General features: G+C 36.9%; 2 protein-coding genes across 3 annotated transcripts in view; one reads left to right on the top strand and one right to left on the bottom strand.

Moving 5' to 3' along the window:
• The first annotated feature begins 2,684 nt into the window (after positions 1–2,684).
• On the top strand, positions 2,685–17,242 carry LOC122067283 (basic leucine zipper and W2 domain-containing protein 2-like). The gene is made up of 8 exons (XM_042631117.1): positions 2,685–2,956; positions 3,641–3,664; positions 7,632–7,737; positions 7,858–7,926; positions 13,448–13,941; positions 14,668–14,929; positions 16,317–16,525; positions 17,035–17,242. The coding sequence occupies exons 1-8, from the start codon at positions 2,952–2,954 to the stop codon at positions 17,099–17,101; spliced, it is 1,236 nt and encodes a 411-aa protein (XP_042487051.1). The 5' UTR covers positions 2,685–2,951; the 3' UTR covers positions 17,102–17,242.
• Positions 17,243–23,550: 6,308 nt separating this feature from the next.
• LOC122067282 overlaps positions 23,551–26,771 on the bottom strand; it is a 132,809-nt gene continuing 129,588 nt past the window's right edge. For both annotated transcript variants that reach the window (XM_042631115.1, XM_042631116.1), the window contains exons 15-16: positions 24,592–24,648; positions 23,551–23,799 (exon numbers count right to left, since the gene is read on the bottom strand). In XM_042631115.1, the coding sequence (XP_042487049.1) occupies positions 23,740–23,799; positions 24,592–24,648 (117 nt within the window). In that variant the 3' untranslated portion in view covers positions 23,551–23,739. The remainder of the gene's footprint in view (positions 23,800–24,591; positions 24,649–26,771) is intronic.

The raw sequence follows: 26,771 nt of genomic DNA on the forward strand, positions 1-26,771 counted from the left end.
TGTGAATGTGGACTATGTCCATGCCCTTGGTATTGGTGGATCTAATTAGACACATGAGGAAAATTATTCCTTATAATAACGTCATGAATAAATATCTCATTGTCATAATATAAATATGTTTGCATTAGCACCATGTGCATATGACGACTGAATTAAGCTTCTCTCTAGACCCTGGAGTGGTGGAAGTCTCGTTTATTAGGTACATCCTTTATCATCAGCTCCATTTGCATAAACGTCAGAGCTCTGTAACAACGTCAACAATAGCACATGCATAGTACTTTGAGTAAACAAAGACTATCCTAACCACATGAATAGAGTTAATAGACTGAAGGTTTATTTTATTTTATTTTATTTATTTTATTTTTATTACTATGCCTTAGACGAAGATGACAATTAGAACAACAGGCATACATCCTAAATTCAAACAACTTTTTTGGCTAACCCTATTGAATGGGATCCATGTGAGAGGAGAATTCGGGCAAATGGCTAAATATTCACAAAACATGTTTGTTTTGTGGTGAAGCTACTAAATTAATCTCTCATCTCTTCTTTTTTTGCGACTTTGTTGACAGAATTTGGGCTACTAGCCCTCTTAGTCTACGACCCAAATGTCTCCATTTGCACTCTTTCTATGGATGCACAAAAATAACATTCTTGCCAAAAAAACTGACGCCAACCTTGAATCTATTCTGCACAGTATTAATCATTGGATTTCTGATTTAAAACTATTTCAACACACTAACTATAATGATTTTGGCTACTCAATTACAAATGGTCCAACAGACATTCTAGGGAGGTACTTACCTCCCCCTTTTTTGAGCTATCACATCATAGTTTGTGTTGGTGTTATTGACATTTGGAAACAAAATTAGGTTGGGCTTTTGGTATTATGTTTCAAGGAAAATTCTAGGTTCTCAGAGTGGGGAATTCAACAACCACAACTTTGATAGAGACAGAAGCTTTTGGCATCCTACAAAGTTTAAGATTGACAGCCTCCAAGGGTTGGAATATTGGTAAAGTTTGGTTCTCATGCTAGAGTTTACTTCAGCTTATTCCATAGCCTTCTAACAGCTCATGGTCAGTTCTTTCAGTATCTACTTTTTGGAAAATATTCTCCAAATTCAGATCCATTCCTTATGTGTATAAGAGCAAAGATTCTAATCAGACTATGATGTGTTTATGGGAATTTTCTAATAGTGCTAAGTTAGGGACCTTATTTTCTTCTTTTGATCTTGATGTAATGATGAACCTGCTTAATTAAGCTCTAGAAGTACTTCCGATACGAATTCATGTTTTTCTTGAAATAATGTAATGGGTGGGTGAATGGTGTTTCCCTCTCTCTAACTCTTTCCCCTTCCCATCCAAGTGGCATTATATAGGGGTTACATGGTCAATCAGGGCCAACCCAACCCAACCCAACTTGCACAATCAGGGCCAAGCTATGTTAGACTGAGCTTGACTATGCTGAGATATCTCAACCCGACTTAGAGTTCAACTAATAGACCGGAGTTAAGAGCATTGTTAGCGAAAACGAGAATGCAAAAAAAGGAAAACGGACAATACGGGTTTTACACAGTAAAATTTTTCTAATGATATGGTCAAATAAACGGTCAAAAAATTAGAGAACGGTAAAAATTGAAAAACAGTAAGTACGAGTTTTAAACATGTAAATTTCAAATAAACGGGACTAAAAAAAGGGTAATATACTCATATAAATTAATAAATTATTATATGAATATCTGCATCTAGTGTTCAAAACAACTACAATATCTAATATTAATGCCTATACATCCCATGTTTCATTATAAGTTTTAAGACATACCATTGAATATCATCCAACACTAATTCTAAATTCATATACCACACATGCCCAAAGTCTTGTTGAGCAATGTGACTAAATTATGGACTAAGTTATGGTGTTGTTCATTGTTGTCAATATGTCAACAAACTCTCGAAGTGATATATGATCAATTAGAATTAGGAGTCATCACTTTAGAAAGATTTTTCAGCAAATATGTTAGTTTATAGCTCAATTTCGGGGTCCGTGAATTGAATTTGAGTTGAAGGCATATCATGAGAAATATTGTGTTAGCTTCAAAATGGTGAAAGAATCAGGTCGATCAGAGTTTGAGAGAGAGATATATGATCAATTAAGTAGACATTATGTTAAAAAATCAAGTCTAAAAAATCGCCATAAAAACTATAACGTGTTTTAAACGTGTTTGGAACAGAAATGTTTGAAGTTTGCTATTTTTTAAGTATCTTTGGAAAACATATGATAAAACATGTTTTAAATAGTAAAAACTGAAAAGACATTTCAAACGAAGTTTTAAATGCGTTTTTAGTAACAGTGGTTAAAAGACCATAAGATTGGGCCATTGACACTCTTAGAAGGTAGTCTTCCTGAAATTTTAAACTAATGACATTCTTTTGTCAGTCTGCATTAAAAATTAAAAGAAGAAAAAATAAATAAATATTACAATACCGTCATTTTGCAGGCAAAAGTGATGATAAAGGCCAAGTGGGACTTAAGTTTTCAAAGTGAAGCGTAAATAACTGCAGATTAAATGGAAAACGCATCTCAAATCTCAATTTGCCTCGAATCTCATTTTCCGCCGACTTTGAGCTTTTTCAGTTCAGTCGCTCTCTCTCTCTCTCTGCTTCCTAATTTTTCGACTACAAATAACTAAAGAATCGAAAAAGATAATTCTTCTTTCTTTAATCATTTTTATTAATAAAAATTAGCCACATAAACCATAGTAAAAAATTCACCACTTTTTCTTTCTATAAATACAAATATAAATAAATAAAAATATCTCTGCTCCTGTTCTCGTCCATCGAAGCTCTCTCTTTTCTCTCTCTCTCTCTCTCTCTCTCTCTCTCTCTCGCCTCGTTGGTTCGTTACTCTTAACGTAGTTACTGTCTCCTTTGATATCTCTCGGTCTTGGTTTATGAGGTAATAGTTGCTGGATCTTGATCTATGATGTCTTCTTTCGATTTGTATTCTAGTTTCGGTTAATGATATGTTTCTGAGTCTGATTTGTGGCTTATTTCAACTGGATTAATTAGCAGATCCCTTGTTCTTGACGGGTTTTGTGAAGGAAAAGCAACAAGATGAGATCTTTCTTGTCTTCGACTGTGTTTGGGGGGACCGATTAAAATGATTGCTTCTTTTTTTTGGGGGGGTGGGGTGGGGGAGGGGTTATGGTTGTGATTGTTTCTTTCTTTCTTTCCTTGTTCTTCTTGTTGCTGATCTGGGTTTTCCGTTTTCTTGATTGTTTGCTTAGATTTGACGCTTTGGTGAATCTTTTACCTGTTTATGTTTAGTAACGGGTTTCTGCTTTTATTCAGTTGGTTCTAGCGTGAAAGATTTGATTTTTATAGAATCACTTTATAGATTCGTTTGTTTGTTTATCTTTTTTTTGGTCCTTTACTCTCTCTTATTCTAGTTAATGAATTAACGGCTTAAAAAAAAAAATTATCTTGTGGGTTGGCTAATTATCGCTTTTAAATTTATCTGTTGGTTCGATTATTTCATTTTTCTATGTTTTGGATTTGTTTTTATTCAATAAAAGCACATGGAATTTCAAACTTTTTAACGTCTATTAATGTTTTTGTAATTGTTTGTTTCTCTGTGCAGCTCGAAGGAGAGACCCACTCTTGGGTACGCTATCTTTCTTGCTTCGTTTCTTTATTCCAGTCATGTAACTGTATGCTTTGTTTCTGCTTCATTTCTTGCCTAAATTATTAAAAATGGTTATTGGAATTTTAATTATGTAGTTTGAGAAAATTTTCTGTCACTACCAGTGAATTCAAGGTCTATGGCCAGTGTGTTAGTTTTCTGATTCATTTTAGTATATCTTCATCGAGGTTCTGATATTTAGTCTTAATATGTGGCTAATAGATGCTTACTGGGATGCGCAATTCTGATAATTAGCATTTTCATTTGTAAACTGCTCTGCCTGCTGTATTAGTGATTTGATTTTTTCTCTCATTATTATTATTCTCTGGTTCACATAGCTTTTTTCTTTCTAGCATTTCTAATACTTCACAGGAAATAAAAGGATTGGGAGAACAATTCAATTTACTGCTAGGTATAATGAATGATAATGTCAGTGCTACCAATGCCCTTGGCTGCTTCAATGGTCAAAATCTTATATTGTACCTTGGGAGCCAGGGATCAAATATTCTTACCTCAAAGACCTAAAGAAAATAATGTCAGTGCTGCTGCAAAGTTTCTATACAGAGTGGACAGCAGTATTGTAATACTTGAATAGTCAAATGTAATTTGTTCAAGGAAAATAAAAGTCAAATAGGAGGGCATTTGATGTGTCATTTCATGCTACCTTGATAAGTCTTATATGAAAGGTTAAAACTCCCTCACAAGGAAAGTGTCTCTTCTGTTGGAACACTAAATGGAAATTCAGCTCGTTATTTTATTTATTTTTTTGTTTTATCTAAACTAAACCTTTGATTTTTATATTCAAAGAATGTTAGTTCTCTGCATGGTGGTTTCAGTGGTGGTATGTTTCATTTCTAAGACTTTCATTAGGTTTCTGAAGCAGGATTCTATAAAAAATTGTGGTTGAATTATTGGAGCAGGGCACACCAAAATCACTACTACTTGGTGGAGTTATTCACTCCAATGATGTGTTTCCTCTGAAATTCATTATGATCAAGTATTATGCTACTCAAATTTTAGGGAGCGTTGACCATGGGTTCATGCACTGTATAATAAAACTAAGTATGTGTTGTCTATTATTTGGGTATATTTAAGAAGGTTACTATTTTTGGGCATTGCAAATATATGACCATAACTAGTGGCAAATTGGATGACAGTGGATGATAAATTCTTCTGAAGAATCTTTGTGTGTAGACAGGCTAATTCAAAAATTGAAGATGGATGAATTAAAATATTGAGATTGTTTTTCCTGCAAAATCAGCGGGTGTTGGAGGATTTGAAGTTGCGAATGTAGCTCTTCTTGTTAATGGCCACGATTGAAGGATATTATAATCCCTTATGTAGGATCAGGAATAGATTTGTAGAGTCCGGAAGTCATCATTAATTGGATATTGATTTATTTTCTTGTTTGACAGTTTGAAAGAGCAGAATAGATTGTGAAGATTTGGGAGGTGTTTCTTCAAAGTGGTTAACAACTAGGAAACACAATAGGGAGAATGGATTATTTATCATCTAAAATTAATTTCTGAGATATTCGGTTTGTTTGAGTTTGATTCAATTGTTTTTTCACTAAAAAAATGGAATATTATTCAGTAGTTAATCTTAGGAGAAGTTTGTTAGATAGAGATAGAAAAGCTACATATCCTTAATTATTTATTAGGTTGGGAAGAAAATGCAAGGAAGTAAAAAGACAAAAAGAGCGGAATTGTTAGTCTTTTCCACATAGCTGGATAGCCATCAATTGCAAAATTTAATTTTGTATATACATATTATGTTTTTGTGTATTGAATGGAGACAACACACGGAGGATTAATGAGTGTACTCTTTATAACAATAGGCATCATAGATATGTCCGAAAGATAGGAGCGACTGAGGTTAAAGATGCCCTGAGAAAGATGAAAGTTGGTAAGACACCAGACCTAGATGAGATATCAATTGAAGTGTGGAAGGGTTTGGGAGTGTGTGGGGTTGCCTAGCTAACCAATTTGTTTTAACAAGATAATGAACACTAGAAAGACGCCTGATGAATGGAGGAGAACTGTTGTATTCTCAATTTACAAAAATAAAGGCGATAGTGCAATAACTATAGAGGCATAAAACTGAGGAATCATACTGTGAAATTATGGGAGGATGTCATCAAAGTCCGCTTAAGTGAATCTAGGGTCTCGAGAAACCAATTTTGTTTTATGCCTGGGAGATCTACGACAAAAGCAATTTACCTTTAAAGAAGCTTATGGAGAAATCAAGAACCTATAAGAAGGATCTACATATAATCTTCATCGATCTAAAATAGGCCTATGACAGAGTCCCCTGAGAGCTAACTTGGAATGCATTAGAGAAGATAGGAGTGTCTAGTATGTGCGTGGACATAATTAAATACATGTATGAGGGGTTGTTTTCTAGTGTGAGATCTATAGGAGATCATAGTAGTGAGTTCCCAATTACTATTGGATTGAATCTAGGATCCGCTCTAAGTCTTTATCTGTTTACGCTTATCATGGATGACTTAACTAAGAACATCCAAGGAGAGGTCCCGTGGTGTATGCTTTTTGCTGATGATATCGTTTTATTAGTGGATGAGACATTGGCAGGGGTTAATAATAAGTTGAAGTTGTGGAGATCTACCTTAGAACCAAGAGGTCTTAAGATAAGTAGAACAAAGACAATATATGGGGTGTAACTTTAGTAGTTCCGGGATTGATACTGAAGTGGTGAAACTTGAGGAGAGATTCGACAAAGCGACTGTTTTAAATATTTGAGGCCAATTATTAATAAGGATGGCGAGTTAGATGACGATGTCTCGCACAAAATTAAAACATGATCGATGAAGTGGAGAAGTGCTTCTGGAGTGTTGTGCAATTGGCGGATTCCTCAAGCTTAAAGGGAAATTCTATAGGGCTGTCATAAGATTGACTATGTTATATGGGGCAGAATGTTGGGCAGTCAAGAAGCGTAACATAGATAAGTTGAGCGTAGCAGAGATGCAGATGTTGAGATGGATGTGTGGCAAAACTAGGAGAGAGAGAGAGAGTGAGGAATGACAAGGTTAGAGCTGAGTTGGGAGTGATCCCGATTCAGGACAAGCTGCAAGAATCCCGCTTAAGGTGGTATGGACATGTCCAAAGGAGGCCTTGGGATGCTCTAATATGGGGGAGTAATCGGATCTAGTGGGAAGGACAAAAGAGAGCTAGGGGCAGACCTAAAATGACTATTGGTGAGTTGGTACGGAATGACATGCAGAAGCTAAGTCTTGACAGTATGACATCATTGACAACAGTATGACATCAAATAGAGCTGTTTGGAGGGCAAAGATCCATGTTGCTGATTGTGTTTAGGAGGGATGGCCCGGTGGTGTTACATTGCCTCTTCTTTCTTTTCCCCTTTTCTGACAGATCCATGTAGCCGACCCCATTCAGTTGGGAAAAGGCTGAGTTTTTGTTGTTGTATTATGTTTTTGTGATTGTGGTTATTTTTTTGAGGTCCCTCACTACTTGTATGTAGAGTTCTAATATATGTGAAAGAAATTTTATGTTATAAATCCATCCGATGGACAGATAATGCACCAGAAAATGTACCAACTTTGTGTTGTCAAGTGGTTTTATAGTTGATGCATCTAGAATGTGCTTCTCTTAGAGGAAAATTTTGTTTTATTTTTGTTTTTGGCCTTGGTAAATAGTAACCAAATTTGTTTTTGTATTTTTTTGGGTGAGATATCTCATGTGCACACACACACACCCACACACACACGTTTTCTCAAGAGTTGAGGGGAGACATATTTAATTGTGTATAGATCCATAATAGTGAAATGATACTTGTGAATAGATTCTGGTGGCATATTTTTCCTGTCAGACCTGTCATACTTAATTTAATTTATCACAAGCCTAATTGTGTATTTCTGTATTCTGCTGATGATGCGTTTGTTAATTTTGTTTCCTACCTTTAACTTCAGTGGCACGCGGATTAAGACCCGCAAACGGAATATAGCAGAACCTCTGGACCCTGCAGCATTTGCAGATGCAGTGGTCCAGATATATCTGGAAAATGCTGGTGATCTGGTAAGTTATGCAGTTGGAATTTTTTTTTTTTTTGTGCTCCTGTATTGACCATTATTTGCCTTTCATTATTTTAATGATTCTGTTATCTTGGTATGACTGACCAGGTGTTTGTGACTACAGGAACTTACTGCTAAGAGCATTGAATCTGCAGACCTGAACTTCTCTAGATATGGTGACACCTTTTTCGAGGCAAGTATTCTAGATAAACCATGATAATTTTTTCCCCATCCAGTTTATCATATACTCTTTTTTTTTTTTTCCTGTAATACTGTTAATTGGGGATCTGGGAAATTTGAGAAACTTCCAACTTAGACGAGTTGGGTTCATTGTGTGCATCATTTTGGTGTATATTGCTTATAGCTGCTTCTCATTGTAGATGGACAAGAAAATTTATTTAATACTAGCAGACTTACTAAAATATCTCAACCTGAATATAGACACATAAATCGAACGAAATAATTGAAAATGACCTTGGCGAGGAATCAGTGTAATTCAACAATGAGTTGGAAGTATTTTCTACTGATAATTAGGTTTTAGTCATTGAAGTGAATTAGGTAAGAGTAATTGCTCTTAAACCTCACTAACAATTCAGCCTTATCCCAATTAAATGGGGTCAGCTACATGGATCCTTGCTCTCCAATCATCTTTATTTGATTCCATTATTTATACAAGGCTTATGCTATGCATGTCTTTCCTCACCACTTGTACTGATAAGGTCATTTTAGGTCTGTCCCTAGCTCTTTTAGTTCATGCAATGTAAATCAGATCACTTCTCCGTCCTTGAGCATCCAAAAGCCTCTGTTTAACATGGCCATGTCATCTCAAACAACTTTTTCGTAGCTTATCATGTGTTGGAGCTATTCCCAATCAGCTGTAATATGATCATTTTTTATTTTATCGTTCCTAGTTTTACTACTCATCCATCTCAACATCCCCATCTCTGCTACATTGAGTTTATCTACACGATGCTTCTTAACTACTTAGCATTCTGCACCATACATCATAGCCGATCGTATGACTGTCTTATAGATTTTTCTTGTAAGTCTTAAAGGAATACATCGATCACACAATACTCCGGATGCATCTTTCCACTTCATCCATCATATTTTAATTATTTGTGGAACATCCTCCTCTTTATCACCTTATTTATTTATGATTGAGCTCCAGTACCTAAAATAATCATTTTGCGGAATCTCTCTCATCAAATTTCATCATCTCATTATTTTTCCTTTTGTAACTAAAGTTTTACACCATATACTCCATCTTTGTTGACTTATCTTGAAACCTTTTGATTCCGAGGTTGATCTCCATAACTCCAACTTGGCGTTAATCCCTGTTTTTGTCTCATCCACCAAAACAATATGATTTAAAGCTAATTCTTGAAATTGTAATTGGGAATTCACTACCTTGAACCCCCACAATTTTTATGCTAGCCAACACACCATCATATGTATTTTTAATTATGTCCACATATTTACTTGAAACACTTCTCTTCTCTAGTACTTGAAACATTCCAAGGTTGGTCTTAAACATTTTTTTTTTTTTTTTTTGATGAATTAGTCTTAAACATTAATGAGGGCTTTAATCATGTATATGGAATTTGTGTAAAATTTGGAGTCATGCTTTTGTGTGGTGATAAGTGCTATTGATTATTTTAAAATCTTAGAATTGGGACAGAATACAGGCTGAGTAGGGGAGTGTTTGTTGATGTGATCTTAAACGTAAGGTCAGCCGTCATCATCACTTTTAAAAGGTGGTAGAGTTTGGATGATCTACATTATTTTGGAAAGAGGATGATGATGCACCATGTTGTCACTAGCCATTAATGTTCCCAACTTCCCATGACATCACAAACATTTAATGCCCATTCCACTTCTGCCTCTCTTCCTATGGTTCTATTACAATGGTTACCAGGGATTTTATTTCAGCAGCTTTATTCCAACAGTTCTCTCCCATCCTTTATATAAAATCTTTCGATCTTTCGACTTGTAGATTGTAGAGTTGATAATTTATATTTTGGAACTTGTGGGTGTGCTATGGTTTGTTCCGTTATGAGTTTGAAGTCCTCTGGTGGTGAGGGAGTCCCCAATAGACCTTTGTTATCTTGTACTTGGTTCCTTATTTTGTAATAAAGTTATCCTTCATTTTCTAACCTTATGTTGCATTTCCACTTTGAGCTCTATCAATTTGGTATCAGAGCAACTTCTAATTATTATGGTGAGCAGGTCTAGAAATTGATCCAAAAATAAGAAGCGAAATCAATGATGGAGAAGGTTGCCAAGAATCATTTCTCCGCTCCTGTAGATTGAGTAAACCTTTAGTGCTCACATCAATTTAGCGTTTAGGAAAATGATGACTATTTTGAACTTGAGGATGAGTTCTTTCGAAGTGGGGGATAATGATGATGTAGCCATGATGTCACTAGCCATTATTGTTCCCATGCAATCATAAGCTTTTAATGCCCACTTCACTTTCTTCCTCTTCCAATGGCTTTATTTCAATGGCTCTTCCAATGACTCATTTTTTAACTGCTCTTCCCCCTCTTCCAATGGCTTTATTTCAGTATGTATGTATGTTTGTTTTTGTGTGTGTGTGGTTCTTATTTTGTTACAAAACTCTCCTTCATTTTCTACCTTATTTTGCATTTCCGCTTTGTGCGGATTAGATGAGAAGGGAAGTGATGAAGGGTAATATGGGAACAACACAAATGTTGCAGTCAAATCTAATTTTTTCCATTAAGTTGGAAATAAGACAAATTAGCAGCAAATGATAATAATAGTATCAGGCAAAACACATAACCAGCAGAGATTGACAGAGTCATACAGAATACTGAACAAAACTAAGGAGCTTAACTGGACAAGTCAAAGCTAGATTTGGTTCGCTTTCACGAGCTACAAGGGCTGCTGGAAGATGCTTAGACTGATGCCTACATACACTTTACATTGCTTCTAAAAAAATTCAGATTCATAATGGCCACTAAAATTCATATTTCGAATCTTAATGCCTACATACACTTTACATTGCTTCTAAAAAAATTCAGATTCATAATGGCCACTAAAATTGTACATTTCGAATCTTAATTGTATCTGCAAGCCTATTTTATTTATTCGCCTAATAACTTATTCAGGCCTCTCACCAAAAGAAAAGAAAAAAAAATGTAATTCAGGTCCAGAGAACCCTACTATCGATATACTAACTAATAAGTACCGTAGATAAGCAGAAGCGAGACTTATCTGGGTGCTTCCTATGGTCCTGCATCAATAAGGCAGCCCTCCTTACTAATGATGAAAATCTTTAGTAAGCTGGTTGTCAAGGGGTTGGGTTAGCCAGATTTTGACACAGTTGCCCACCCCCCCCAACACACACACACACACAAAGTTGCCCACCCACCCCCCCCTCCCCCAAACACACACAACACACACACACACACACACACACACACACAAAAGGGGGAGGGGGAGGGTTTTTTTCCCATCTGGGTACCACTGATTAGCTGCTATCTCAACCTGAACCTGTAGCTACATGGGAGAAGGAAGAGTTAATGTTCTGATGATATGGGATTATCACTGTATACTTTATAGTGAATCTATGCATGTATTAATCTGATGTTGTGAACCTGTCTGCACTAACTCATGCCAAGGGAAGTGGGGGAAAGGATAAAGTGATGTGCACTATTGATTTAGTTGATTTTATGAATTTTTAATTGGACCAAAACTTTTGGTAGAATACCATTTGTAGGGAGATGAGCCCTTTAGGGGGGAGGGGCAGAAAATACAGAACCAAATCAAAACCAAAACAGTGGTAAAAGGAGAAAGCACATAACAATTTGCAGTTACTAAGCAACAATTTAAAACCCACAAGACAACAACCTCATCTCTCCCTTAGCTCAGTTGTATCCTTGTTTTACAAATTAAATTTTGCTTCTCATGTTCAACACTGGCATATCACTGATGATACTTGATTTTGGGGACTGTGAACTCATAACTTTTCAATGTTTTCATTGCAAATGCATAGTATTTTATTTATGTTTCTTTTGGAGTTGTCCCTTTTCCGTATCCAATTTCACTCATTTTAATCAACTTGCTCTTTCTGGTGGAACAAAATATAGTATAACTCAATGAGGACATAGAATACAGAGCCACAAAAGATTGTGGTGGGGTTGGAGAAAGCAATTTGTGATCGCTAAAGAAATGCCAAAAGAACAAGAGATCAACATCCACAAGAAGCTCAGAAAGCAGCAGTTGGGACTTGGGGGTGACAACTCTAAACACAAAACTTGCTGGAGAACCATGGACACATAGCCACCAACTTGAGCACCCGCTTTAGTAATCCAAGTGCTAGATCTGACCTGTCAACCAAATATAGATGACCCTCGCCTTCGCCTTCTCATCTTCTTTACCCAATAGTGTTGATATTTCTAACATTACCGCATCCTGACGATTCTGAAGATTTCTGACTATAAGTATCATGTTGCCTTGAGAAATTCTTTCACTCTGGATTTTTTGATAACATTTCTCAGTAGGTGCTAATTTTCAGATGTTGAATGAACATGCTGTTTTGTTGCCTAAAGCATGGTTCTTGATTCTCCACCAATTTTTTCTTTTGGAAGTGAAAATTCTGGAAAAATTTCATGCACATTATAAAACGCATCTTCAGAATTTAAGCTTTATTGCACTTCCTTCTTCTATTCATTGACATGGACCTTCCTTGCAAAAGGTATCTTTTACCTCAATCAAAGGTCAAAGGAAGATCAGTGATGGACTTTTCACTCTTGTCTCAGAGGTCAAATGAGAAGCTTCAATATTTAGGCGTGATCACAAAACTAAGCGAAACTTAGCGGATGCCAACATTAACTAACCCATATAAGAATGTAAGTATTAGCCTATTAGGCTACATAAATTGGGCAAGACAGATTTACCAGACAATTAAAAAATACCCGTTAAGAGAAACATGATAAAAAACAGCGAAGCAACATATAACCCTTTTAATTCATCCATTCATCATAAAAATTAACTCTCTTTACTTTTGTGTGGGACCCATTGCAAGGCGAGGTCCCATCTGGGCCACATCCTTTTGAACCTGTTCAACCACATCATGTTAGCTTGGTCTGTTCGTGGTAGGTATATTCTCCTATTTTATTTGTGTGTCCAGGAGAGATTCTGGTTTAGTATAGTCCTCTCCTTTGATGTTTTAATGCCTTTTGGTTGTTCATGATGGTTGGGTTGTAGCTCTGGTCTCTTTTCTACCACCTAGGGTGCAGAAGATGCCCTTCAGAACGTTCTACATCTATCTTCCTTGATATGATAATATTTTGTAGATCTTTGTATATTGTATATAACATGCGTAATGATTCTCTTCATTCTGAATTAGTAGACATACTCGCAATCCATTTTTTTGAAGTGCCCCATCCCCTAGCGGGTTCAGTGCATAAGCCTCTTTAGAGATAGGGTCGTTAGATGTGAACTGTGCGGTTCCATTTTTGAAGATCTCATTCTTCAATTTTGTGATCTTTAGATTCGTAATGACTCTATAAGCTCTTTGTTCTTCCTTTATTTGAAGATATGAACTGTGCAAGTTTTAAAAAATTATGATGATAGTGTAGAGTAATTTATATATTGATTTTACACATTTAACTGCTTGCCAGTCAGCTTTCAGTTATTGTTATTGTTTGTCGTAAGATGAACTGATCTTAGTTATTGTACAATTGCAGGTTGTCTTCACGGGAGGGCGCACCCAACCTGGTACAACAAAGCCTGATGAGGGGGAGCGCCACACTTTTTCTGTTATAGATTGTGAACCAAAACGTGAAGCTATTTTGCCATTTGTTCTCTACATACAGAAGATTCTGCGCCGCAGGCCTTTCCTAATAAAGAATCTTGAAAATGTTATGAGGAAATTCCTGCAGTCATTGGAGCTTTTTGAGGAGAATGAAAGGAAGAAGCTTGCAATTTTTACAGCCCTTACATTCTCCCAGAAGCTATCTGGGCTTCCGCCGGAGTCTGTATTACAACCACTGCTCAAGGATAATCTTGTTGCCAAGGGGCTAGTCCTTTCATTCATAACTGACTTCTTTTTGGAATATCTGGTTGATAACAGCCTTGATGATCTGATTTCACTTTTGAAGCGTGGGAAGATGGAGGACAATCTCCTTGACTTTTTCCCATCATCCAAGCGCACTTCTGAAGGTTTTTCTGAGCATTTCACGTGGGTTCCTTTAAATAGAAATACCTTGCGTTTTAATTTTCTGAAAATGCACATGATCTTTGTTATATGGTACTTATATGGCCGTAGTCATCTTCTTGTTGTCATATGAGATCTTTGGCATTTTTTTCTTATAGCAGAGAGGCAATGTTTCTGACAAACTGTCAGGACCAATGAATGATATGAAATCGATGATATCTCTGTTATAGAATTTTCTTGTGAAGAAACGGTCATGCATTTGTGGTTGGTTGAGTTTCCTGTCTGTTTATTTGTGGCTAATTCTAGACAGGAATTTAGGTTATTGTTAAGAACTCTGTTGCATGTTGCTTTGTGGACCCACTGAAGCTCTTTATTTATTTATTTATTTTTTTAATGTTCTTTTTTAGGATATAGTTCATTGTTTTAGACGTTGATATACATATCTTTTTTAACTCAACGAGAATATAAATCTTTTAATTTGCATTATTTCATAAAGGTGATTATTATTTTCATATTTGTTTGCTAGTATGAAAAGAGCGGGTAAATGAGGTTGCAATATTCAGTGTATCTTGAAAACATAAGTAGTCGACATTCCAAATCTTCTTTTTTGGATCTTAGTGCATTTCTTTTCCTGTAAATACTAGGATGTGCAAACATAAGTTGCCTTCCAATTTGTTATACTTTCTTGTAACTTTTTCCTTTTGAGCTCTTTGAATGTTGTGTTGAAGCTTATGTCTCTCTGATGATCAGCAAGGCAGGATTGCTGAATTTGGTTCAATATAATGAGAAGAAGATGTTTGAGGTTAAACTCAAGGAGATGAAGTCCGCACTGACAAATCAGATAGCCGAGGAGACTGAAATATCTGAAGTCATAGAAACTGTGAAGCAACGTCTTAAGGACGCTAATTTACCTGACATTGAAGTTGTACGCCTTTTGTGGGATGTTATAATGGATGCCGTTCAGTGGTCTGGGAAAAACCAGCAGCAGAATGCTAATGCAGCTCTCCGGCAGGTGTGTATAGCATACTTTCTTATTGTTTGTTTTGCATCACTGCTACTTTTCTTTTCTTATTATTATTATTTTTTTGATTTTGATTTTGTTTTTGTTTTTGTTTTTGTTTTGTTTTGTTTTGGTTTTATTTTTTTATTTTTTTATTTTCTGGTTAAATCAAGTGGTTTCATCATTGATTAGATACTAAATCTGGCTGTTGTTATAGTTTTTGTGTGTAACCTTTTTTATTCTACCTGGTTCACAATGATTAACATGTTGTCCTTTCTAGAGATCTTGAAGTGCTTGAAAAGAATCAGAACCACAAGCCCATGAAATTTTACTTCCTTTTTATTTATTTATTTATTCATTTTTCAATAAGATAAGTGGCAACATGATGTTAATCTGCTATGCAATGCAGTTTGGCTAAGTGAGTTTTCACTTAAATGTACCAATTCCATGTGTTCTAAATTTGGAGTATTGAGGAGTGGGACGGTAGATGTTAGTGGAGGTAAGCCTCAGTTGAGGCTGGGTGAAGGTGAGGATCACTTTGGGATGATCTGCTATCTACTACTTGGATTGCTTCACATTGTTAGGGGTGAAGTAGTCCTGTTTTTTGAGTCCTAATTTGGTATATGTTTTGACTCTTTTCTCTGTTGGCTTTTAGGGTTGCTGTTGGTGGTGATTCAAGTCTTAGGCTGGTTGTTGTCATTGTTGGGATTAGCTTCTTTCTTTTTACTTTACTAATAAATTTTCTCTTGTTTTAAAAAGGAAAAGAGGATTATCTTTTGGTAGAAGACCTTGTCATTCCTCATTGAGATTTGTATTTGGTAATTATTGGAGGACAGAAATCAACTTTTTTTAACCATACATGACTATGAGAAAGGAATATAAATCATATATGAATAGGGGTGTACATTTTCTTGCATCCTTCGTCATACAGGAAACCTATAGAGGAAACCCAAGGAATATAAAATGCAGGTTCTATTCAGAGATGAAAGTGCAAGCCATGGTGCGAATACCCCCCCCCCTTTTTCTGGGCATCTCACTAGTATTGCTGCAGTAAATAAATGTCAGAAATAGCTAATGGGAACCCAACCAAGTGAATGAACAATCCACCAACTCAAGCAATGACACATTTGCATTGATTTTAAGATATTGATGGTGATTTGGCTGTTGAAAATCTTTTGCAAATGGCCGGACGAAATTCTGATGTTGCCTCGATACCAAGGCGATTCAGAACCGGAAAGGCATGCAGTCGCCTAGTTTTTACAATTTGGCACTCGACTTGGTCTCCAAGGTGATCATAGTGGTCAACTTGGCCATGTTTTGACTTAGTCGGGTGCCATTTGGATTATAGATATTTCTTGGTGGTTTGAATTTGTTGACCATAGTGTTTCCTTCTGCACAGGTGAAAACATGGGCAGAACTTTTAAACACTTTCTGTACCAATGGGAAGCTGGAGCTTGAACTCATGTACAAAGTTCAGATCCAATGCTATGAGGATGCAAAATTAATGAAGTTATTCCCGGAAATTGTGAGGTCTCTATATGAACAGGATGTGCTTGCAGAAGATACCATTCTCCTCTGGTTCCGCAAAGGAACAAACCCAAAGGGCAGGTTTGTAAATTGATATTGTCATCCTCGGCCAAATGATTTAGTTTTGCAATTATTTGTCTCCTTCATTGGTGGGGTTGCAGCTTGAGCTGGTCTCATTTTGTCCAATTGATAATTTCTGGTCGATATGAACATAATTGCCTAATGCCCACACTCCACTGAGTAAAAAAGGGCATACCTGCTGCACGGGGCTCCCGCATGTGCGAGGTTCCGGGGGGTGGGGGTGAGAACTATGTAGCCTTAACCCCGAGAATGTCGAGAGGCTATTTCGACCGCTTGACCACAAGGTCACAATATTCATACTTTTACCGTACACTCAGTGTGTCCCAAATAAATACTGACCTACTTTCGAGTAGGCTATACCTGACTGGTTTCATTTACAACTCTTCTAGTCATCAGAGCATTATTCCTGCCTGCGTTCTATATTTTCAGTTTCTTTGGAGAATTGATTTATTTACTATGTAATTGTAATCTAAGCATTTCATAGAATCTTTATGTGGGACTTGTTACAGGCAAACCTTTGTGAAGGCGTTGGAGTCATTTGTTAGTTGGCTGGAAGAGGCTGAAGAAGAAGAATGAGTGAAAATGATATTGTGATATACTTCATTTCTTAAACTAGTAATTTCTCCTCTTGAAATATCTACCCTAATGATATCACGTTACTTCTCATGTGTTAATGACATCATAAATGATTTAACGGTTTTGTTACTATGAAGTAAACATCTCTCTCTCTCTCTCTCTCACACACACACACACACACGCACACACACACACACACACACATATTCTTGTGCATATGGACACTATTCTTGGGGCTATGTTTGCTGAAGCTGTAAGCAATGCTGATTTCATTTGAATGTATTGCCATCTTGTATGGGGATGAGATCTTGCTCAACTCTGATGGATTTCATATATTTTGCACTGTAAATGGTGTTTGGGAGGGAGGAGACGTTCAATAGTACTGAAGCGGAGGCGGAAATCTATTAGGCAAACCCATCACTGCTCCGAAATAACTAAAACATGGGAAGAGGCCACCTAGGTAAGGAATGCAGGTGAGCACCCTGAAAACCTTTCCCACAGCTTTTCATGTTTAGTACCACTTAGGATGAAGGCTTCCAACATTGGATAGACTCCATGCTCACAGTTTTCACTATCATGTGAAGTGATGATTTGGTCATTTGATTTGGTGGATTGAGAATTACTAACTGTTTGAATTTGATGGCTTAATTCAACTGTTGGCCTACTGTGGAGATACTTTTTCCTCTTATTATTCAGATTTGAGGGATACTGTGCTTGAAGTCTGGAAACAAAAATGATTTTTTTGAGCACTTTTTAAGAGCATTAAATTGATGTTCTTAAAAAAACAGCAGTAAATCAGTGCACGCGGTGAGTTGGTTTATAAATTATGGTTTACATATTTCCCATGATTTATTTAATGGTAATGATGTGAACCTTTTCATCCAAAAAAAAAAAATGAACCCGAATTAATTAGGATGCTGAGATGTCCACGACTTGGCCCTTGATTTGGCAATGTTTTCATATTTTTTTTATGTATTAATATGGTAATGTTGAAATCAGTTAGTCTGGGCATGGCTTGCCAGCTGGCAAGCTTTCCTACCTAATTTGTTTACAAAGCTTTTCTTAAATGACCTTAAAAGTATGTTATTTGGCAAATCAGATGAGGGTCAAAGTTGGGGACAGGCATAGTCCTGATCAGAGTATTTTAAACCATGTCAAGATTCAGCCCAAAAAGAGTTTGGCAAGGGGCAAAACAGACCGATGTAGATTATATGATGGTGCATGGTAATGATCAGAGCAATTAAAAGTGTCCATAAATATAAATGGAATGGCATTTGATTGTACTTGAATGTGAAAATGTTGACACATGACCAATGTGTAGATATCCTCTTTATTATATGGTTGGATATGTCATTATCTATCAACATGGCCCAAAATGATGGAATGTCTAGGAGAGGATAGTGCAAAACAGTTTTCGCCTCATTGCAAGTATCTTTTAAAGTTTTACTACTAGCTATGAATATTGGACTGAGTTTTCCTAAGGTGATGGTGAATGAGAATAAAAATCCATCCATTGTGGCTCATTGCAACCATAGACTATAGTGGGGGAAGAGAGGAGGGTCTCATCTTGATCTTTCTATCGTTCAGCCACCGTTTGAAGGAAAACTTTGTACAGGAATAAAATTTTCTCATACGGGTGCCTTCTATATCACCTTCAACTAAGGCCTTGGAGAGCATGAGAGCAAAAACATTCTCACATATGAGAAAAAGGAAAGGATAGATGGGGTTAGCTTGCCTTTTACCTCAGATAAGGGAAATAAAACCTTTTGGGGCCCTATTGATGAAAATTGATTATTTAGTAGTAGTTACACATTGCATAATTAAATTAATCCATTTCTCACAATAGCCGAGCTTATTAGGAACACCTTTGAGAAAAGATCAATCCACTCAATCAAAAGCTTTTTCTCATAACAAGATTGAGCGAAGCATAATGCTTCTGCCAGTGAAAAGCTTCATGCACAATAAGGACATTGTCATTAATTGATCTTTCCTTAATGAAAGCACTCTGAGTATAGTCAATGAGTTTATTGAGTCGAATTTTTTAAATAGCCTTATAAGCTGCTTTTGTTCTGAAAATGAGCCTATACTCACCAACAGATTTAGGATCCCTCCCTTTAGGGATCAAAGAGATAAATGTCTAACTAAGGGGTTTCAAATTTTCAATAAAAAAAAACCAAATCTGAAAAAAGATTGAATAACTTTGACAAGATAATTACCGATAATATTCCATAAGCTATGCTAGAACTTACCTGAAGGGTTGATTTGAAAAACTGCATTTTTTAACTTCGTTGGAAGGAATTTGTAGAGATTTTCATTTGTGCCATTTTCATTTATTCTAATGTTTTGAGAGAGTGCTGGCTTTATAATTTTCTTGCTGAGCTTATACATAGTGGAACCTGATGGCTTAAAGCTTCCTGCAAGAGGGGTCTCTAGGCCACATAAGAGTATTGAAAATCTTAGCTTTAGGAAAGATTAATCTCTAATTGCTACTGCTAAATGCTCTATCCAATCTTTCCATGACCAGCTTATCGCCTTGACTTCTATTTGACTATGTGAATTTTATTAGACCATTGTATCCCAAATCAATCAGATGATGGGAATCAATAAAGCTCTTGAAACGGTTGATCTCAGCTTGGCTCTTGGTACAACCTCCCATCTTCTCATGAGAAAAAAAAAAAAAAAAAAAAAAAAAAAAAAAAAAAAAAAAAAAAAAAAAAAAAAAGAAAGAAAGAAAGAAAAGAAAAGAAAAGAGAATGACCCAAACAAACTAAGGTTGATTAGTCATATTATTAGTTATATTTTGCAAATCATTTCATAGCTTTTTCTTTTTCATTTATTTTTTTTATTATTTTTGGGGGGGGGGGGGTGTTAGGGGTAGGGGCATAGACACAAGTTAGACGCCACCTTGGCCCAGATTCTAGAATTGAAAGTTGAAGGTCTATGAAATCCCTGCAGGTGAAAAGAATATCAACATCAATGCTATCATTCCAAATCAAATAGTTCCCCTTTATGAAGAGGTTGTCTCTCATGTTCACCTTTTGATTTTTTTTTTTTCTTGAAAGTTTCATCCACGCTATTGCAAGTGGTCTCGCTTTTTTTAAAAGGTTGCCGTGGAAATATGGAGCTCTCCTCAATTAAGGTATTTTGCCCATTGGATTTGAGCTGAGAATTTGGCTCTTTGTAGTTAGCACCTAACATGTCATAGATTGCATCAGATGATGCGGAAGTGAGATTTTTTTTTGTTGACAAGGGAGACCTGTGTTGGGCTCTAGTTGTTGTTTCTTCTCTTGCAATGGAAATGTCAATCTCTTCATATGGGAGTCTCTATTATGGTTTGATTGAACAACCAGAGATTAAGAATGCAACAAAGATGGCCAATCTTTCATTCTCCTGCTCTTGTGCTGCTTCACAATCAGATGGCCAAGGTGGTGGTTTAAGCTATTGCCATAAGTCCACATTTATAAGTGGAAACAAGAAACCGCCACTAAAATCCACCTACAGTGGAAGTTTTTCTATTGCCACAAAAAGGTTATTTTTTTCAGGAAAAAAAAAAAAAAATCCACTCATCATAGGCTCCATTATTGCATGGGTGAGAGTTGAGTAGGTTCAAAGGGCATCGCCTTAGGCAACTCATCTCTCGCTCTTTTTGATAGGTGATGCATCGCCTTGTAAGCTGGGGTAGAAAAAGGAGTGGGATGGGGGATAAGTATTGCACAGGTGGGGGGTGGGGAGGGAAATTTAGACGGGGTGGGCAGGGTTGAGTAATTTCAAAGGGGGGGAAAGGGAGGGAGATGCAAACAGTGTGGGTGGGGAAGGGGCTGCATTGGTGCCAAGGTGGGGTTGGGTGAGGTAATTAAAGAAGTGTAGAGCTGGGTAGGGAGGGAAGAGGAGATTTACGCAGGGTGGATGGGGAAGGTGAGCTGTAGAGGTGCAAAGGTGGAGCGAATGAGGGCGTTTGTAGAGGTGTAGAGAGGGTATCGGGAGGGGAGGGAAGATTTAGATGGGGTGGAAGGGTTGGGGTGGTTCATAGGGGTGGGTAACGGTGGGAGGTGTCAACATAGTGGGCGAGGGAGGGGGTATCGTCGGAGAGTTGTAGGGGAATTAAGGAGTTGTATGGGCAAGATCGGGCAATTGCGGAAGAGGGAGGTGGGTGGGTGCAGGGGATCTCCAACCATTGTGGTTGGAGTATTTTTTTTGAAAAAAATCTAATATCTTAGTGCCTGGAAAAACAAGTCTTGAACCATATCAAAGGCTCTTCATTCCACTTCCGTATGACTCCTCGCAAGGTTCCAGGCTAGTTTAGCAAAAATAAACCAGATGAATATCAAAGCTGACTAAATGATAGAATCCTCCCCTAAATCATTGTCTGCTGACTTTATCAAGTTGCCCTTAGACCAAACTAAGTTCCAGTGGAATGGGAAGACCAAGGGTCCATCTTCCATCAACGAGAATGGATTGCATTCCTGCCAATCTATCAGAGCTTGTATCATAACGGATGCTATTATCGAATCTATTGAAAGAACTCATTAGGGTGTCTAGAATCTAGCCAAAGCAATGTAGAAGCACCATGGCCATTTGAATAGTCCAAGACTCCAAATGGAGTCCATCTTTAGATATTTATGTTGAATCCACTTCACCCAAAGAGAATCTTCTTTGGGGACCACCCACCAAACTTGCTTTAAATTATAGCCAGTCATATCTTTAATATGCCTTACACTAGGACCTTTTCCTTTTTCAGCTTATACATACAATCCCAAGCAATGTAATGAATTTTCATTTTTTATGGATGGCCTTGACTACAAAAAAATTGGTAAACATCCACTCCACCTTCTTGGTCACATGCCCAGCCCAGGTAATCCAAATAATCTTGACCAATAATTATAAAACGTTCTTGGAGAACGGATATTACATGCTCCAACGACCAATGAAAGAAAGGAATCTAGACTTTCAACCCTTGAATTTTTTTCCAACCAAGTAAATAGAGGGGTACAATGGTTAAGTTGCACTATTGTAACATGTTGGTCACAAGTTCAAAACTTTTAAACAACATTTTTTGCGAAGCAGGGGGTAAGGTTGCATACATTTGCTCCTCTTAGACCCTGCAATAGCGAGAGCCTCATTTACTCATATTTTTGGATCAAGATAATGACTATTCTTTATATATCATGGATCCCCCTTCCCCATTTATTAACATCAACGTTGATGGATCTTCCCTTGGTGCTCCAGGGCTTTCTGGAATCAGAGGAGTTTTCAAGGACTCATGTGTATCAGCCTTTATTGGAATTCATTAGGACTTCATATTCTTATGTTGCTGAGGCATTCACTATCCGTACAACTCTCCAAATTGATAGCTCCAAATCGAGAGTGATTAAATGAATCTAGTGAACATTATGAAGGGTTCTTCTTTCACTTTTCCTTGGAGAATTGCTGGGATTAATTCTATCTGCATTGCCCTGTGCAAAAGCTTCACAATGGTGCAGTTTGTATGTACTTTATCATTAGGCCAACACAGTCGCTGACCTTTTTTACTTCCTTAGGCTCTTGGCACCAACATTTTGTAATATGGGATAGGCCAATAGGGATAACGCCTAGGCAAGGTAGGGAGCAAAAAGACCATGGTGCCCTTGTCACCATGCACTGAAGATGCTCCCATGTGCTGACGTATTCCAACGCCAATAAGGTAACATTTTTTTCTCCCTATTGAATATTAACCCACCCCCTTTTGCTTACCATGCCTTGTATCTTGATCATGGTACATTTTCCCTCCATGAGGTTGGTTTTCAATAAATTCCTTTACTATAAAAAATAAACAAAAAAAAAAAAAAAAAAAAAAAAAAAGAAAAGAAGAAAAGTGTATGTATAATATTTTTTGGTTGCATCCATGTCAAATGAGGGATTCCCCGAGGAACAGACTTATTGTTTTTTTCTGGGATCTCCCTTGTAACATCATCTTCGCTTCTCCCCCACCCCTTAATGTTTTTGTTTCCCTAGGGTGCATACTCAGTCTAGCCTTCGAATTTGTATTTTTTCTTCCCTTCCCGTCCCCTTCCCCTTGGGTTTGTTCCCCTCCTCGACTGTTTTCTAGCCTCCCCCACCCCTTGTATTTCTTTTCTTTTCCTTTGTTAATGCAGTATTTATTCATAAAAAAAAAAAAAAAAAAAAGTTAGCCACTTGTTTATTGGGAATTTTAAAATTATCTAAACTAGATTTGAATGATTTGGAGCTCCATCAGTTCTAGTTTCACAATGGTGGACAGGACTAGGAGAGTGGAACCCCTTGTCTAGCCCTCACAAAATCCAAAACTTTTTCCTGGTTTTGAGTGAATCAGCCAGGTTTACACGTTTCTCAACATGTAGACACTATGATTAAATCATTATCCATTTTACTGCTTGAGAGTCCAATAAGAACCCCCAAAAGAAGGGCAAATACACCAAATCAGAATACCAAAATTGCAAACTCAAAACACTTGTTCATCATTAATACCAATAACTTTCTACAAGGTCTGGCACAAAATGGGTTGATTACAAATATACAATATGACAAAGGCTGAGTACTCTTCATCCTATTTGCAGCACAGAACATTCTTGCAGACCACATTTCTGTATCAATTGAGCCAATCAATTCCCTTACTTTAGTGGTCATTGTCTTGAATAGCGATCAACAAGTCCCTTTGCTTTCTCAGGTGCAAAGAACCGTGCCTGCACATAAGCACTAAAACTGATTGCTAGTCTCATTTACATTTACTTAAATTCAAAGGAACCAGATAATTCCAGGAGATTGAGAATTGTACATCATTCTTGATTAAATATATGTCAAACAGCCTAAATGACTAAGATTCTTTACCAGATCTGTGTTCTTTCTGGTTTTCTTCTTTCATATATTTCTCTCTGTTTTCTTCCTGGTTAGATTTGGGTGGTACCCTGTTTTCTGGTACACAATTTTCCTTTTCATGAAGTATATACTATCTAAAAATCGTATAACACCAGGAAAAAGTACTCTCCCTGAGCTATGGAGATACCCTCTGTCCACAGGCCTTTGGTTTTTCTGCCATATCCATATGTCATCTTTTCTTACTGTGTGGTTTGGCCATACATCAAATTTTGTACCCCAACTAAATAATATGGTTTACCATGTATTTGACCTTTTTCCTTCTTATTTCTCCAGTATTTCAGCCAAGTTTCAAGCACTTATTCTGACAATGGCAAAAAAATTAATCCTGGCCCACGAATAGATTATATCCGAAGTCCAAACTATTACTAGATAAATTCAAGTGCAACAGCCTATCCCATGAGGACATGTTTTTTTCTACTTATTGCCAGATGCAATATGTCTGGAAACATGTAAAGCTGACATTATAAATTGGATAACATATACCATTTCTTATGTTTTATAGAAAAATTCTCATAAAGATGCTATGTTTAAAAAATGTATGGCATATATCGTCTTTATTTTGACAAGGAAATACAAAAAGACAACATTCAGATACTCACCTGAATAAACATCCTCTCTGCATCTCCAACTTTACCATTTTCGTTCAAAATTATTCCCTGCAGAAACATCCAAATAAAGGTTCTCAAGTATGTGCAGTCGGTCTGGTGGAAAGATTAGAACTAGAAATACATTATTGACCAATACAAAGAGAAAGTAGTTCAAAAGAAAATGCAGAAAATGCAGAAAATACAGAAAAAGAGGATAGCTTAACTATTATTAGGAGGCAAGAGATGATAAAACAGTTGGAAGGGACTTTAAAGTTCTCACCTTAAAAGTAGCCATTTATTACATTTTAAAAAGTTTGATTGTTGTATCCATTCGGGACCATTTTCTTTCCTTTGGATAAATATAATGTGGATTCCATTAAAATATAGAATGGGAAACCCTTAGTGATGAGGTACAATGATATGTGGCTGCACATGTACAAGATTGCAGGATGGAAATCAAAGGCATCCTTCCTGAACCAAAAAAATTGTGACTAATTTTGAAATTTTGAAACAACCAAGAATCAAGCAAACCGCTCCAACACACAGAAAACGGAAGAAAATGCACTGCACTTTTCTCTGTCACATTGGTCTATCACGTACGATGTACATCAGCAAGAATTCTCAGACACCAAATAGACCGAAGAAAAGGACCATGTTCATGCCAAACTGTAGTGAGCCAGATATTTCCATTGATTGCTCCCGCCCAACACCCCCAAATTGTCATGAAATAGACCAAAGAAAAAGGACCAAATTTTGCATACAAAACTAGAATGAGTCGAGACATGTTCATTCATGGCTCCCGTCCAATACATTAAACACATGCTTGTCATTACCTTTCTCAAAGATTAGATGGCTAGCTTTTTTACCCAAGGCAACCAACCACATGAAAGAGGTATCTTAGTAGTGATGGGGGATATCCAGATAATCTTGGCTGGTTAAGAATTGTCCTCCGTCCCCCTCTTTTCTTTTAAACAAGATACTTGGAGCAAACACTGACACCATTTGGATTCGGGTCACCATTGGAACTTTTCACCGTCAAGGGTATGATTGGAATTGCCTTCTAACAGTTGTGAGAACACACTTCCCATCAGGAAGGCTTCAAGTCCGTATTAATTGAGAACACACTTCCCATCAGTAAGGCTTCAAGTCCATATTGATTCCTCAGGGCTTGACTGAGAACACGCTTCCCATCGGTAAGGCTTCAAGTTCATATTGATTCCATAAGGCTTGATTGGCCATTACATTGTAGTCCCCAACATTCCCAAATAAGAGAACCTTTGGTGTAAGTCATGTGAGCTGACCTGGACAGAATCGTCTACAAAATCTGAATTTATTTCCTTCTCTAGATTGAACAATATGGTTTTGTACAAGTATTCAGAAAACTTTGAAATTCTTTCCATAGACAAGCCCACGACTACCTCCAATTTTGTTTCAGTCCCACCACCCAAAGTTTTGGCATCCATAACCGTAAGTCACTTGAGTAAACTAGCTACAATTTCCAACCTGTGCTCTTTCCTTCGAATGAACAAATTTTATTGGTTGAGCAAACATAGTAGTACAATGGATAAAAATATACAGAACACAATAAACCACCACCAGCAATCTGCCTCAAGAGGACCCACACCACTATCACTATGGATTGAAAGTACAACTCACAATGGAATAATCCCCAAAACAGATTCGGTTTCCAACTTCTCCTCTTAATCACTATAAATTTTTCCAAGGAACTAATACTCATTCTTAGAGGTTTAGTTAATCTCCCCCCCTCCTTCCAACAATTTCAATGGGCGTGCACAATCAGTTCCGATTAACCACTTATTTTTCCTTTTATCTTCTTCAAAAGTGTCATGTAGAAATTTTTGTGGGTTGTCAATCATTATATCCAAAAACAAGTAACTGGGAACAAGGGTAATAGTGAGAGCCATAGTTGTCACGGCGCCAAGGCGAACCAAGGCGGTAGAGGGTTGTCTAAGCGCTTAGGCGAGAAGGCGCCCGCCTTAGGGCGAACTAGGCGAACAAGTGGTATTTTTTATTTTTCCTATTTTCTAACATTATTTAGTAAGTTATATATACCTTGTATCATAAAAAATCAAGATTAAGCCACATCAAGTCATTAAAAATCAACATTTAGCCACATCAAACCATAAAAAATTAACATTAAGTCATATTAAGTTATAAAAAATCAACATTTA

Source organism: Macadamia integrifolia, unplaced genomic scaffold (genome assembly GCF_013358625.1).
Source record: "Macadamia integrifolia cultivar HAES 741 unplaced genomic scaffold, SCU_Mint_v3 scaffold281, whole genome shotgun sequence".
Lineage (NCBI taxonomy): Eukaryota > Viridiplantae > Streptophyta > Magnoliopsida > Proteales > Proteaceae > Macadamia > Macadamia integrifolia.